This window comes from Microtus ochrogaster (genome assembly GCF_000317375.1).
Source record: "Microtus ochrogaster isolate Prairie Vole_2 chromosome 14 unlocalized genomic scaffold, MicOch1.0 chr14_random_1, whole genome shotgun sequence".
NCBI lineage: Eukaryota > Metazoa > Chordata > Mammalia > Rodentia > Cricetidae > Microtus > Microtus ochrogaster.
Genome location: NW_004949096.1, coordinates 27,808,857 through 27,824,324, shown reverse-complemented (window position 1 = coordinate 27,824,324; position 15,468 = coordinate 27,808,857). Strand labels below are relative to the sequence as shown.

At 47.8% G+C, this 15,468-nt stretch overlaps 1 protein-coding gene and 1 non-coding gene across 2 annotated transcripts; one reads left to right on the top strand and one right to left on the bottom strand.

Moving 5' to 3' along the window:
* The first annotated feature begins 9,183 nt into the window (after positions 1 to 9,183).
* On the top strand, positions 9,184 to 11,213 carry Rhov (ras homolog family member V). Its single transcript, XM_005364266.2, has 3 exons — positions 9,184 to 9,487; positions 9,674 to 9,732; positions 9,930 to 11,213. Exons 1-3 carry the CDS (start codon positions 9,280 to 9,282, stop codon positions 10,371 to 10,373), a joined length of 711 nt encoding a protein of 236 aa, XP_005364323.1. The 5' UTR covers positions 9,184 to 9,279; the 3' UTR covers positions 10,374 to 11,213.
* Positions 11,214 to 14,530: 3,317 nt separating this feature from the next.
* LOC113457992 lies at positions 14,531 to 14,637 on the bottom strand. The gene has a single exon (XR_003378452.1). It is a non-coding gene; the product is annotated as a U6 spliceosomal RNA (small nuclear RNA).
* Positions 14,638 to 15,468: the final 831 nt, after the last annotated feature.

Here is a 15,468-nt window from a genome sequence, read left to right as displayed (position 1 = left end):
GTGTGCAGGCACGGGTGTACCACAATACATGTGTGGGTGTGGGTGTGCAGGCACGGGTGTACCACCATACATGTGTGTGGGTGTCCAGGCACGGGTGTACCACCATACATGTGTGTGTGTGCAGGCACAGGTGTACCACAATACATGTGTGTGTGTGTGCAGGCACGGGTGTACCACAATACATGTGTGTGTGTGCAGGCACGGGTGTACCACCATACATGTAATGTAGATGTCAGAGGACAATTTTGTCCAGTCAGTTTTCTCCTCCCGCCTTGATGTGAGTTCCAGGGTCCAAAGTTCGTTATTGGTCTCTGTGGCAAGTGCCTTTACCTGCTGAGCCACCTCACAGCACCCCCACCCCACCCCACCTTTCTTTTCTCTCTAAGGATTCTGTATTCTTTATGTGTGTGAGTGTTTACCTGCACAGACGTATGTACACCACAAGCATGTCCAATGCTAATAGAGGCCAGAAGAGGGCTAATTCCCTGGAGCTGGAGTTACACATGACTGTGAACATACATGTTGAAGGGACACTAGCCCACGTGAGCATGTGGCTTTGCCCTCTTTCCCCATCTCGTCTGCCTTGATAAAAACCATTAGATTACATTCCTAAAGCTAGCCTACAAGGTCTAGTCCCTTATTTGGCCAATCCCTGCTCCCGAAGCTGACTACCAAGGTCCAGCTATTAAAGTATTGAAATCCAGCAATCCCTTTGGCTCACCTAATTAGCATGCCCAGTTAAAATTAAACACCTCATCCTAACACAGGCTTTCCTGTTTTACCTTTATAAACTGCCATTTTCCTCTGTGCCACGTCTGTCCCCTCTCTATGCAGAGGCAGTCCTCCGTCCTATGGGCCACGTCTGTTCCTCTCTATCCAAAGACAGTCCTCTGTCCCATGGGCCACGTCTGTTCCTCTGTATCCAAAGACAGTCCTCTGTCCCATGGGCCACGTCTGTCCCTCTTTATCCAGAGGCAGTAACAAATACTCCTGCTCCCCTTTTTTTGTTGTTCCTTTCCCCTTCTCCCTCTTTCTCTATCTCCTGTCTTAGTCCCTTATCCCTGCTCTCTGTCCCTGTGAGGAAAATAAATTTCCCTTGTGCTAAGAAGTGGTCTTGAGGGTCCCGAGCTGATGCTTTTCATTGCACACGTGGGTGCCCAGAACTGAACCCTACCTTTCTCCCAGGAGAGCTCTCTTAACCACCGACTCACCGCACTGTCCCCGTCTCTTTCTTTCTCTTTCTAAATAATTTATTTTTATTTTATTTTATATTGGTGTTTTGCCTACATGTATGTCTGTGTGAGGTGTCAGATCCCCTGGATTGGGGTTACAGACAGTCGTGGGCTGCCATGTGGGCGCTGGGAATTGAACCCAGGTCCTCTGGAAGAGGAGTCAATTTTCTTAACCACTGAACTGTCTCTCCAGCCCCTCTCCTTCCTTCCTTTTTCTTTCTTTCTTTCTTTCTTTCTTTTTTTCCATTTCTTCCTTTCTCATTTTTTCTTCTTTTCTTTCATTTTGTTTTGAGACAGGAATTTACAATGGCCTGGAACTCACCATGTAACCAAGATTGGCCTTGAACTACGTAAGTGACTGAAGTGAGACTTGAACTCCTGATCTCCTGCCTCTACATTCCCATTTCTGGGATTATAGGAATACACAACAATTCCCAGTTTTTAAAATTCCTCTCCTCCAAGGGCCGTAGTAGTGCATGCATTTAATCCTAGCACTTGGGAGGGGCAGGTCTCTAACTTTGAGGCCAGCCTGGTCTACAGAGTGACTTTCAGGACAGCCAGGGCTACACAAAGAAACCCTGTATCAAAAACAAAACAAAACAAAACACCCAATAAATAAATATAAATAAATACATACATAAACAATCCCTCTCCGTCAGTTTATTATCCCATCCTGAGGGTGTGTGATGTCAAGCTGAGACCAACATTTACTCTCACTCTCTGCTGCAGGCTTTTGAGTGGGAGAGTGACAGATCTGTTGTCTTAAGAACCTTAGGTGCACTAGAGAGGAACAAAGCAAGCCCAGAAGGTAAGTAGGAGGTGAGTATTGTGATACAGAATCCTGAAGGGAAGGAAGCCAGACACTTGGAAAGAAAGGGCTGAGAGCTCGGTGGTGGCTCCACCCACGTCTGTGCCCAGCACTCAGGGGGCTGAAGCAGGGAGATAAATTCGCCGTTGACCTGGGTTACAAAGAAAGCTCCAGACAGTTCTGGGCTACAATGTGTAGCCAACTCATTAAATTGAGAAATAGCTTTATCAATCGCTAGAAATAAGTATAATAGGGACCTCAGTCAAAGGGAGTTCACTGGGTGGTGATGGCGTATGCCTTCAATCTCAGCACTCGGGAGGCAGAGGCAGGCGGATCTCTGTGAGTTCGAGGCAGCCTGGTCTACAGAGCGAGTTCCCAGGACAGCTAGGACTGTAACACAGAGAAACCCTGCTCGAGAAACAAAGCAACAACAACAAAAATTAAAGGTAGTCCTTCTGGATGACGCTGTTTTTTATGCACATACAGTCTTTATTGGGCTCGCACCATTCATCTTGAGGACCTCCGTGAACCAACGGGTTTTCTCGCCCGAGTTCTCCTCGAGGGGGCGAGGGCTCCTTCCGGTTCACTGTCTCTTCCTTCCGCTTTCCTTCCCGTTGTGGTCATCACCTGGTTCGACACTTCCGGTGGTGCCATGAGCTCGACGCCCGAGGTGAGCCACTTTTTGACAGGCTTCAGCCGCATAACCTGAGGGTGGCAGAGACCACTACCAGGGTTTTTGTTGTTGTTTTGTTTGTTTTTCTTGTCAGGGGAGGGAGGGACCCCATGGAACATTCCAGGGCAGCCTGGCCTTGCCTGGTCCAGTGTGGCCGCTGGCCTCACACAGGCCACGGGAAGATGCGTCTTGGGTGAGGAATGGTAGGGACCCTAGCCAGGGTTTCTGTCCAGTTACTTCTGTAGAAAGTTCTGGAAATGTCGATGCTGCTCTGCACGTGACCACTGGGCCTCCGCAGACTGGCCTTGTTGCTAGGGAACTAAAACCTGCCCCTCCACCATCTTCCAGAGCCGTCAGGAAGGATGGTTTCTGGTTGCTGTTGTTTTGTTGTTGATTTTTTTTTGGTTTGTTGTTGTTGTTGTTGTTGTTGTTGTTGTTGTGTGTGTGTGTGTGTGTGCTTATTTTGCTCTTTTTGAGACAGCCTCTCTGTGTAGCTCACTCTGTAGACCACGCTGAACTCGAACTCACCGAGCTCCTCCTACCTGTGCCTCCCAAGCTGGGATTAAAAGTGTGTGCCGCCACGCCTGGCTCTGGATGATTGTTTTTAAGTGACAGCTCTTAGCAAACACTCAGCAGTATTGGTCAGGGTCTGAGGACACTTAGAGATTGGGGGCAGATATTCTCACTTGGGGTTGGCTGGGTGAAAAACGGGAAGGGCAAGGACATGATAGAAGCCCAGAGCTGAGCGCCAATGGATAAAACGGAGGATGTGGGGGACCTTGACAGCTAGAGGGCTAGCCAGTGATGCCACGAGGCAATTCAACCAAGATCACGGAATATAACCCCCAAACGCTCCCTCACTCCAATTAACCGGGAAAATTTAGAAAGTGTGTCAGAGTCGAATGATTATTGTAATACTGTCATTATCATCGTTAAAGTCTGGCAAATAAGTTATATATATATTTCCTTTTTTAATTTAATTTTTTATTTTTGTTAGATGTACTTACTAATTTATTAGTGTGTGAGTGCTTGTGCCTTTTGGCAGCAGGCATCTGGAGATCAGAGGAGGAGGACAGCTTGTGGGAATGAGTTTTCTACTTCCACCATGTGGGTCCCAGGGATTGAACTCAGGGATTCAGGTTTGCTAGCTGGCATCTTTACGTGCTGAACCATTTCAACAGCCCATAGGATTTTTTTTCTTTCATCTTCTCTTTATTTAAAAATTTCCTGATCTCTGGGCTCACTCTTTTTTGTTGTTGTTGGGTTTTTTTTTGTTTTGTTTTTGTTTGTTATTTTTTGTTTGTTTGTTTTTCAAGACAGGGTTTCTCTGTGGCTTTGGAGCCTGTCCTGGAACTAGCTCTTGTAGACCAGGCTGGCCACGAACTCACAGAGATCCTGCCTTTGCCTCCCAAGTGCTGGGATTAAAGGTGTGCGCCACCAGTGCCAGGCCTCTCTGCACTCACTCTTGACAGCAGCCTTGAGTGCAGTATGAGTTTCTTTTGGTTTACTCTTGTCTTTATTTTTGCTCTTTTTTGTTTTGTTTTTGTTTCTTTGTTCTGTTTTTCTAGACAGGCTCTGTGTAACAGCTCTGACTGTCCTGGAACTCACTTTGTGGACCAGGCTTGCCTTGAACTCACAGAGATCAGCTTTCCTCTACCTCTGGGACTAAAGGCATGCGCCAGCACCACCACTGGCTTTTCCTGTTGTTTTTATTATTATTTTATGCATATAGTGTTTTCCGTGCACTACAGAGGTGCACTATATGTGTGCCTGGCACCTCAGAGGTCAGAGGAAGGTGCCGATCCCCTGGAGCTGGAGTTGTGGGGAGACTCGTGAGCCGCCATGTGGATGTTGGGAACAGAGCTTGGGTCTACATAAAATAAATAAATCTAAAGAAATAAATATATTTAAATAGGATAAGGAATAAACAAAAATGCCTGACAATATTCTACACGTTAGTATGGACTGTGGCTTGTTGGTTGGGGACAGACTGTCAGTTTCTTTGATGTCTCCTAATTCTACAACTCATCTTCTGGACTTCAATATACTCAGCCACAAAACAGGAAGATACACACACACACACACACACACACACACACACCTCACTTCAGTTCTTCTGATTGTTGTCAGTCAGGACAAACAGCAGCATTTTTACAGGTCTAGAGTCCCATGCAACTATACTTAACATTCTGGAAGCATTCTGGCCTCAACCTCACAAGCTGCCTCTGCCTCCTGAGTGCTGGGATTGAAGGTGTGTGCCACCACTGCCCAGCTCTTTGAAATTCTTTTTTTAATATTTATTTATTTATTATGTATACAATATTCTGTCTGTGTGTATGCCTGCTGGCCAGAAGAGGGCACCAGACCCCATTACAGATGGTTGTGAGCCACCATGTGGTTGCTGGGAATTGAACTCAGGACCTTTGGTAGAGCAGGGAATGCTCTTAACCTCTGAGCCATCTCTCCAGCCCCTCTTTGAAATTCTTATACTCATCTTATTTATATGTAAAGCTTTTGTGGGTATGGATTTATAATTATTTGTGTTATGATAGATTATATTGTTTTACCTTGTTCACATAGTTCAGTTTGGACCACTTGGCTTTTCTCTCTATGAACTGCTTCCATTTTTCCTGTCGAATTTGTTTGTTTAGCTCTTGCTCTCCACAATGCTTCAGGTTCCTCGCGTCTGTTTCCTGCCCCCATCCTAGAGTAGACCATTTACCCAGCACATAATGTTGGTGCCAAGTTGTAACCTAGCAGATATGTCTGGAAGTTGGGGCAGACATGGCAGGCGGGCAGGAAGAAGTTGCAACCCCGGCACCTAGGACTTTCCCAGAAGTCGCAGCCAGAATTGCAAGTCCTTAGCTGAGAAATAGGTGACTCACCAGCTCCCAGGTTGTCTCCTCCCTCCCCCTCTTGCTGACAAGACTGTACCTAAACCAGCTTAGACAGAGGGACCTTGGTCAGAAAGTGTCTCCACCCACGAGACCATTGAAGAACGGCCAGCCTCAGACCAGGGCAGGACATTTCCTCAAGCCCAGCAGACATGTCCCATGTTTGTCCCACCCATGTGGTATTTGTATGTCTTCAGAAAGGATTGAAAAGTACTAAACCTTTAATAAAGCTTTAGTTTCCCCTTTGAGACCGGTCCTCATATATCCCAGCTGACCTTGAACCTGCTGTGTCGCCAAGGAGACCTTGAGCTTCTGATGATCCTAACACTACATCTTTTATTATTTTTGAAATAGAGTCACACTGCATAGCCCTGGCTGACCTGGGACTCAATAAGTAGACCACGCTGGCCTTAAACTCATAGAGATCAGCCTGCCTTTGATTCCCAAGTGCTGGGATTAAAGGTGTGTGCCACCATGCCCTGCTGTCACTACTTTTTAAGCACCAGGATTACAGGAGTGTACTTCACTCCAGATTTATATCATGCTGGGAATGAAACCCAGGATCTCATGTGTGATTCCACTGTACAAACTCAGCTGTATCGCCAGCCCAATAAAGTTATTATTAAAACCCAGGTTAAAGAAAAGAGTATTCCAAAGGGAGAGAGAGGAGAGTGGGTGTGTCTACCTGCATATTGAGTAGTTTTGTCCTGGACACCTATGCAGCATCCCTAGGATTCCTGAATCACAGACAGCTATTACCAGAAGGGCTTTCAGAGATAAATACTAGTACTAAGAGTGGTGAAGTGATTGATTCTGTAGGAGTCAGCTTATGAGCTGAAGAGCAGGGGAGACTGAGTCTAAAGTCCCCTCTCTTTCTAGGACAAAATGAACGGCTTTTGGACTTTCTCGGGTGATGTAAGAGAATGATGACACTTACGACACCTTTCAGTAACTCTATAAATAAACCTATGGGGATGCGTCTGAGGATTTGGGGGGGGGGCAACAATTAGGATCATTAACATCTTTAGACATGTAGATAAAGGGAATGAGGAGGTAGACATTGGGATATAAAAGTGGCTACTGGGACACCTACAGTTTTCCAAGCGCGGTCAAGTCAGCAATTTTTTAGCCATTTCACATCAAGATTTTTGTTTGTTTGTATTTTGTGATAGGGTCTTGGGTAGTCTTGGATGCCCTGGCACCCATCATGTAAACTAGACTGTCTTTGTTTTATGGCAGTCCTGCTGCCTCAGCCTCCCGAGTGCTGGAGTTACAGATGAATGCCACATCAGGCTAGATTTGTGGAATTCTGAACTAGTATACTGGGTGTCTCTTTAGTATCACCTCCTATCCACTTTGTAGTCTTGTCCTTTCCTCAAACTCATGAATGTCTGCCTGCTTGTGTGAAAGCATCTCGGTGATCTTTGTGCAGACTGAGATAAAAGACTGCCTAGGGAAGCAGAGGAAGGTACCTGGCCTAATGTCACTTGCTGTGACTTCCGTAGAGACTAAATTAGTATCAGGCTACTCTCTCACTTGCTCTCTGGGTGACCTTACCTGGCAAGTCTTGTCAGAGTCTGTGAGTTCCTTTCAGGGCGAGGACTGTAGGTGGCCCAGGAACAGCAGCTGCAAGCAGGTAATTATAGTGTGCTTTCATGCTAATGATAACATTAGACTGGGCTGGAGAGATGGCTCAATAGTTAAAGGTGCGTGCTGCCCTTTTAGAGGACCCGAGTTCAGTTCCCAGCACCCGCTTAGGCAGCTTCATAATGTGTGTAAGCCCAGCTTCAGGGACTCTTAGGTCCTCTTTTGGTCTCCTCAGGGACTGTACTCATGTGCACATATCCGTGTACAGATACACACTACAAATAAAAAATAAACTCTTTATTTAAAAAGAATAACAGTAGTTATTTTGGGAACTTTACAAATGCTCAAATGCACACAGGGGGTGCTAAAGAAATGCCCAAGCAGCTAAGAGCACTTGCTGCACTTGTGAAGGATGTGAGTTTGGTTCTGAGCACCTTTATGGCTGCTAACAACTATCTGTACTCCAGCTCCAGGGCATCTGACATCCTCCGCTGGCTTCCATGGGCGCTGTATGCATATAGACAGACATACATGCAGACAAAACACCTATACATGTTATATCTTTAAAAAGTATTCAAAAATATATTTGACTCTTTTCCATCTTCCTCTCGGAGAGGCAGCTTTGCTTCTGCCTCTCTCCCCACTTCTCTGCTTACCCCCTTCTCTGTCTCTTTCTTCTCTCTCTCTCTCTCTCTCTCTCTCTCTCTCTCTCCCTCTCTCTCTGTCCCCCCCTTCACCCTTCCTCCTCCATAATCCCCTGAATAAACATTCAACCTCACCCTGAAAAAAAATTTATATATATATTTGATAGTGAAAATATAAAATCGAATGTGAAGCTTCACAACTTTGTTTTGAATGGCTGTTGTGTGTAGAAGTGGCAGTGGTAGCACACACCTTTAATCCCAGCACTCAGGAGGCAGAGGCAGGTGGATTTCTGTGAATTTGAGGCCAGCCTGGTCTTCAGAGTGGGTTCCAGGACAGGCTCCAAAGTTACAGAAAAACCCTGTCTTAAAAAACAAAAAACAAAACAAAACAAAAACAAACAAACAAACAAAGAAGCAGAAGAAGTTCATTGACCACTGAGCCATCTCTCCATCCCTGTGTATTTTTTTAAATGTGCAGACATTAAACAGAGGGCCACATTTATGCTAGGCAAGCACTCTTTACCCAGATTACATCACCATTCCCTATAATATATGCATATTATATTTTTGTCAGTTTGTTTTGAGACAGGGTTTCACTATGTAGTCATGACTGTCTAGAACTTAACTATGTATACCAAGCTGGCCTCAAACACATAGAGATCCTTCTGCTTCTGTGTCTGCCTCCCTGCTGCTGGGAATAAAGCCATGGGGCAGCAACCAACCACGCCAGATTGTTTATTTCAGACAGGGTCTCATTGTAGCCTGGGCTGGTCTCCATCTGTCTCTATGCAACAGAAGATGGCCTTGAACTTCTGGTCCTTCTTCCTCCGCCCCCAGGGTGCTGGGATTAGAGGACTGCACCACCAGGCCTGTGGTACTGGGGAATCAGACCTAGGGCTTTACCCATGCTAGGCAGGCACTCTGGGCTACAATCTCAGGCTCACTCCCAGTAGGTTAAAAGAATACCTTATTAGTAAAATTACTATACTGATGCTTAGTACGCATACCAACGTATGTATAAAAGCTTTTTTTTTTTACTTAAAAAAGATTTAATGTGATGTGTTTAATTTGAACATGCTACATTATGGATTCTATAGTTTGTGTCTTCCTATTAACAATAAATCATGAATCTGCCAAATATCATGTGCAGGGTCTTTGTCCTTGTACCTTCACGATGGCCAGGTTTTCATATCCCTTTCTTCTCTGGAAGCTTGGCTATCGCTGAGTGTTCTGCAGAGGGAGGTCCAGGTCGGTGGGCGGGGTCCGGGCCACTTGGGACATGCAGATAAGGTGGGCGGGGCCCAACATATATACCCTCTGCTAGCCTCTAGCGGGCGTGCCCAGCTTGGACAGACTGTCGCCGACCGCCTGCGGAACCTGCTTCCCTGAGCGCCGCGGAGCCTGGTCCGGGCTGGCCCCTTTGCTACCCCGGGAGCGGGCCATGCCGCCACGGGAGCTGAGCGACGCCGAGCCACCGCCTCTCCCAGCCTCGACCCCTCCTCCGCGGCGGCGCAGCGCACCTCCGGAGCTGGGCATCAAATGCGTGCTAGTGGGCGATGGCGCGGTGGGCAAGAGCAGTCTCATCGTCAGCTACACCTGCAATGGGTACCCCACGCGCTACCGGCCCACGGCACTGGACACCTTCTCCGGTATGTTCTACTGCCCCAGGGCCCCTGAGGCTGGGGAGGGGTTGTAGTTTAGGGCCGGCGTGCTGGCGGGAGGGCACCGAAGACCCCCCCCCCCCAGAGCAGGCCCGGAGGTGGCGCTGGTGAGGCCTGCCTAGAAGGACGAGGATGCTGTGCCTAACTCACGCTTTCCCCTCCCCACCTCTGCAGTGCAAGTCCTGGTAGATGGAGCCCCTGTGCGAATCGAGCTCTGGGATACCGCAGGGCAGGTGAGAAGCTGGGTGTAGCCTTCGTTGGGTGAGGGGTTGAAGAGGGTTGGAGGCTGGGAGGATACCTGCATGGAGTAGGAATGGAACAGGCTTTGGGCTTTAGGAGTCTTAGGTCTCCACCCCCTAAGTGAGAAGCAGACTCCTGTTCCAATGTGAAGGGAATGATCTTGCTAACGACTGGCCTTGCTACCCCCTAGGAGGACTTTGACCGGCTTCGCTCCCTCTGCTACCCAGATACTGATGTCTTTCTGGCTTGCTTCAGTGTGGTGCAGCCCAGCTCCTTCCAAAACATCACAGAAAAATGGCTGCCGGAGATCCGCACTCACAACCCCCAAGCACCTGTGTTGCTGGTGGGCACTCAGGCTGATCTGAGGGACGATGTCAATGTACTAATTCAACTGGACCAGGGAGGCCGGGAGGGCCCAATACCCCAACCCCAGGCCCAGGGTCTGGCGGAGAAAATCCGGGCCTGCTGCTACCTTGAGTGTTCAGCCTTGACACAGAAGAACTTGAAGGAGGTGTTTGACTCGGCCATTCTCAGTGCCATTGAACACAAAGCCCGCCTAGAGAAGAAACTGAACGCAAAAGGTGTGCGCACACTCTCTCGCTGCCGCTGGAAGAAGTTCTTCTGCTTTGTTTGAGCAGTCATGGTAGTGCAAGTGGTAGGCAGGTGGCTGGAGACTTCCGGACCCTGGGACATCGGGTACTAGCAGGGCCTGGCCAGCTCCCGGGACTCAGTTCTCTATTGAACGCTGGTAATGTGGGCCTCTAGCTGCACACTCTGATAAGACGGGTGAGCTCTGTCCTGTGCAAGGGGCTGACTCTGATTTGGATTGCATTGGTCAAGACTCGCAGGAAAATCCCAGCACTTTGATATTCATGGGATAATCGCATCAGTGCCAGTTTCTGAGCAGCTTGGGATGTAATTCCCATTTTTTTTTTTTTTTTACCGTGGGGCCGCTGAATGCAGGCCCATTGTGGATGCCCTCACCCTCTCCTAGCACAGGTGTGACAAAGTGAGGCATCTTGGAGGGTTGGAAGATGGTCGGTCTTGATTTGGAGAGGTTTGAGATGGAGTAGGAAGTGAGAGTTTGAGTCTCACGCCAGTGAGAGATTGAGACGGGAACCAGAACGTGAGCCTTGAAGTGGAGGACTGGAGACGGACTAGAGGACTGGACCTAAAAAGAGAGCAGGGCAGACAGCTGTGGAGAGGGCTGACACCTGGGCTGCCCTCAGGCCCCAAGGCCAGGGAGGCTGGGCTGTTCCCGGGGAAGAACTGGGTCTCTGGACTCCCTAGGCACTGCCCAAACTGGCTGGGCCAGCAAAAGGGCAGGAAGTGAGAGTCCAGGCCCAGCGAAGGGAGGGGGAGGAGCTGCAAATGAGAGCCTGAAGGAGGAAGGGGCAGGGGTTGTCCCTTTCCCCGAGATCATAGCTTAGAAGGTGAGCAATGCAATCTGCGAATAAAACCTTCTGTTTCTGAAGCTGCTGTCTCCGTGGTTTCCTGGATCATGCCCAATGCCCCTTCGTAACCTTTCTCAAGGCCCAGCAGCCTGGCAGATGGGTTGGGAACTGAGGCTGGGTTGAAGGGTGGGGGCTGGATCAGATGGGACAATGTGATGGGAACTGGACTAGGGGGAACAGGTGTGGGGCTCCCTGCTTGGGGCTTGGCTTAGTTGGTTCCCAGGAGAGCTAGCGTGGGAAGCAGCCTGGAAACGGGTTTCCCCAGGTGTCAGCGCCAGAGCTGCTTTCCCATGACCTCACCAGGTAGGTGGGGCCCTCCCCGCTCCCCCTCCTTTCTGGAGTGTGATGCTCAGCACTGGGGCTCCAGGACAATCTCAGGCCCATCCTCCCATCCTCTGAACAGATTTCAGGACTCGGGGTCTGGCTGGGGAATGTTACCCCAGCTTAAATACCAAGGACAGCTTTATACCTCCACCACCTGCCAAAGCTTGTAGCCTTGGGTTGGTTGGACCAGTCTTCAGCCTTGACACATAAGGGATTATTGCAGGTCAGGGTTGCTGGCTGTGGACAATGTGACTAGAGATTTGGTCCAGGAATCCTGTGCCCGTGAGGGTTCGCTGGCAGAGGCTTGGAGGGGAATAGGAATCCAAGGATTGGAACTGGGAGGAACTTTAAAGAGCATCTTTGAGGAAAACAAAGCTTATTCTGCCTGAAGGACACCATGGTCTGTAGACAAAAAGGTAGTATGTCAAGTGAGATAGTATCACTAAGGGGTTAGGGGAGCAGCATAGAGTTGGGTGTATGGGTGGCATTCTTTAGAAGTCTTTCTGAGGTACACCTGTGACACCTGTTAGACACCTGCTGGGCCAGGTGAGCACCCATACCCATCCGAATCTATGGGGGCTCACCTGCTAGGCACCTGCTGGGCCAGGTGAGCACGCATACCTGTCCGAATCCATTGGGGCTCAGGTTCCTTTCCAGGAAGCTACAGGTGTGTGTGTGTGTGTGTGTGTGTGTGTGTGTGTGTGTGTGTGTATGTGAAAGAGAAACACCGAGGGACAGAAATACTAGCCAAGTGAAGCCTAGATAATCCCAAGTTTAGTTTTAGCCAAGATTGCTTCCTATCTCCTAAAGCACCAACCACCTTCTTTTGTTTTTTTATCTCCTTAGGTGAAGGTGATGAGCTACGTTATGATAGATACGTCCATGGTCAGCTGTTTCCCTAACCTAACCTGGCACACTCCTTTCTAGGACAGAGAGAGTGACCCAGATTCCAGTTCAAACGTTCAAGTCCTGACACTCATCACCACAGGCAAATAATTTCTTTTTTTCTTCTTCTCCTTTCTCTCTCTATCTCCTTCCCTCCCTCCCTCCCTCCCTCCCTCCCTTCCTTCCTTCCTTCCTTTCTCTTCTCTCAGACAGGACCTCACTTCACCGAGATCCCCCAGCCCCCACCGCCTCTGTTTCCCAAGTGCTGGGAGTAAGAGCATGCCTTATCACCCAGCTCATTTATCCTTTTCGTACCTCAGTTTCCACACTTGCAAAATGAAATACTCAGGACTCTTGACAGTTCTCAAACCATTCCAAGGGCAAAGAAGACTAATTGAGTGACCTTGGCGCCACCGCTGCACACACAATTTCTGGTTTCTCATGGTACCAGCATCTCTGAGTCACTGAAACTACAGCCTCCCTCCTCATGCTTCCTCTCATGACAGCCACAGAACCTGGTCAGGATCTCCATTGACTCACTCCGTATGCCTGCTGCCTCCCACTGGCACCTCCCTGGCTCAACACTGAAATCACCTCTTACTGCTCTCAGTGAACCCCTAGCTCTTCACTTGGGTCCCTAAGGCCTCCCCAAACCTAACAGCGTTTGTCTCAGAGATCCCTATTATCTCCTGCTTTTGACTCCAAGGTTTGACTTGCAATTTACAAGGTCTAGTTTAGAAAACATCCTGTTTCTCCTCTGGCCATCTTCCAGTGCCTTCCTCCTCCAGAAAGTGTGGGGATGTCGTAGTGTCTGCACTGCGGCTCACACATGGAAGACACACCGAAGAGACCCCCACACTCTCCAAGGAGACCGCCCACTTAGACTCTGTGGGCTTGGGCAGCATGTACCATTGTCCCTTAACTGTTTAGATCATCAGGATTACGTTCAGCTCCAAGTGTGTGTCACCGCGACCCAGAAACTCGGGATTAGGACCAGGATTGTGCAGAAGGATTTCCAGCGCCAAATCCCTCTAGTGCCCTCTCATTCCATCTCTCTATGTAGTATGGCCTTTCTCTACTTCCTGGGACAGTTTGTTGTTGCTGTTCTTGTTGTTTTCAGTCCTGAGGATAAAAATCAGGGCTTTGCTTAACCTAGGCAAGCACTCATTCTACAGAAATCTACACTTACAGGAATAGTTATTTTTACTTGGATAAAATCATGTGCTACATACAAATGTATGTACATATATGTGTGTAAATGTATGTAAACAGAATGTCCACGTCAATGTAACTTTTTTAAGACAGAGTCTCAGAGATTTTTCTATTTTTTATTATATTTGCTTATTTTAACTTTTAATGTTTTGTCAGTATATATTAACCATACACAACAATTGGTTTCATTATGACTTTTGTTTGTTTCTTTTATATTTTGTTGGTTTGTTTGTCTTTCAAGACAGGGTCTCTCTCTGTAACCTTGGCTGTCCTGAAACTCACTCTGTAGATCAGACTGGTCTAGAATTCAAGATTTGCCTGCCTCTGCCTCCCAAGTGTTAGGATTAAAGGCGTGTGCTACCACTGCCTGGCTCATTATGACATTTGCATGACATACACATGGATTTTTACTGTATTTAACACACAAATACACACAAATACATTGTCCTTTCTTGTCCCCCCTCCTACCCCTATTGGGCCCCTCTTCTATTTTTGTGTGTGCGTGCACGCGCGCACATGCGTGTGTGTGTGTGTGTGTGTGTGTGTGTGTTGTGTGTGCACATGAGTACAGGTGCCCTTGGAAGCCAGAGGCATTTGATCCCTCTGGAGCTGTAGTTACAACTGAACCATCTCTGTGCTACAAGAGAGCCAGCCCCTACTTTATTGTTGTTGTTGTTTGTTTTGGTTTTTTGTTTTAATTTTTGAAACAGGGTTTCTCTGTGTCCTGAAACTCATTTTGTAGACCAGACTGGCCTAGAATTCACAGAGGTCCAGCTGCCTCTGCCTCCTAAATTCTGGGGTTAAAAGCATGCACCACCACCCAGTTTTTTTGGGGGGAGGGGGTCAGTTTTTTTAGATAGAGTTTCTCTGTGTAACAGCCCTAGCCTTTTTTTAAAAAAGAAAGAGAAAGAAAGAGAAAAACAAGGACTGTTTCACAGATTAGCATGTCATCCTTCACAGGACCAAGCTAATCTCTGTATTGTGTTGTTCCAATGTTAGTATATGCACTGCTGAAAAGAATACCATCTTTAAGTCAGGCGGTGGTGTAGCCTGCCTTTAATCTCAGCACTCGGGAGGCAGAGGCAGGCAGATCTCTGTGAGTTCGAGGCCATCCTGGTCTACAAGAGCTAGTTCCAGGTCAGGCTCTAAAACTACAGCGAAACCCTGTCTCGAAAAACCAAAAAAAGAAAAAGAAAAAAAAAAAAGAAAGAACACCATCTTTTTTTTTAAATTAAAAATTTTTTTCATTCAATATATTCTGATCATGGTTTCCCCTCCCCCAACTCCTCCCAGATCTTCCCACTCACCCAACTCCATTCCCTTTCTTTCTTTAGAAAACAAACAGGCAAACAAACAACAACAACAAAAGAAAAACACACGATACACACATACTCACAAAAACAAAACCCTTAAAAGCACAAAACCAGTAATCATGATTTATAAGCAAAAGGCCAATAAGACAGAAAATGCCCAATGTGCATTGTGAGACAAAAAGTCTACAAAAATGCCATTGAGTTTGTTTGTGTTGGCCATCTACCGCTGGGCGCGGGGCCTGCCCTCAAGTGCGGTTAGTATACACAGTGAGACTCCCTTCAGAAACCGATTTTCCTTTGTAAGCAGTTGTCAACTGGAGATAGCTTTTTGGTTAGGGATGGGAACGCTTGTCTAGTTCTTTCTCTCAGTACAGGAACCCATCTGGCTTGGCTCTGTGCAGGCACAGTGAGTCTCTCTGTGGGGTCTCATGTGTCAGTTCTATTGCAACTCGAAGACACCGCTTCCTTAGTGTCCTCCATCCCCACTGGCTCTCACGATCTTTCTGCCTCCTCTTCCTCAGAGCCCTCTGAGCCCTGAGGG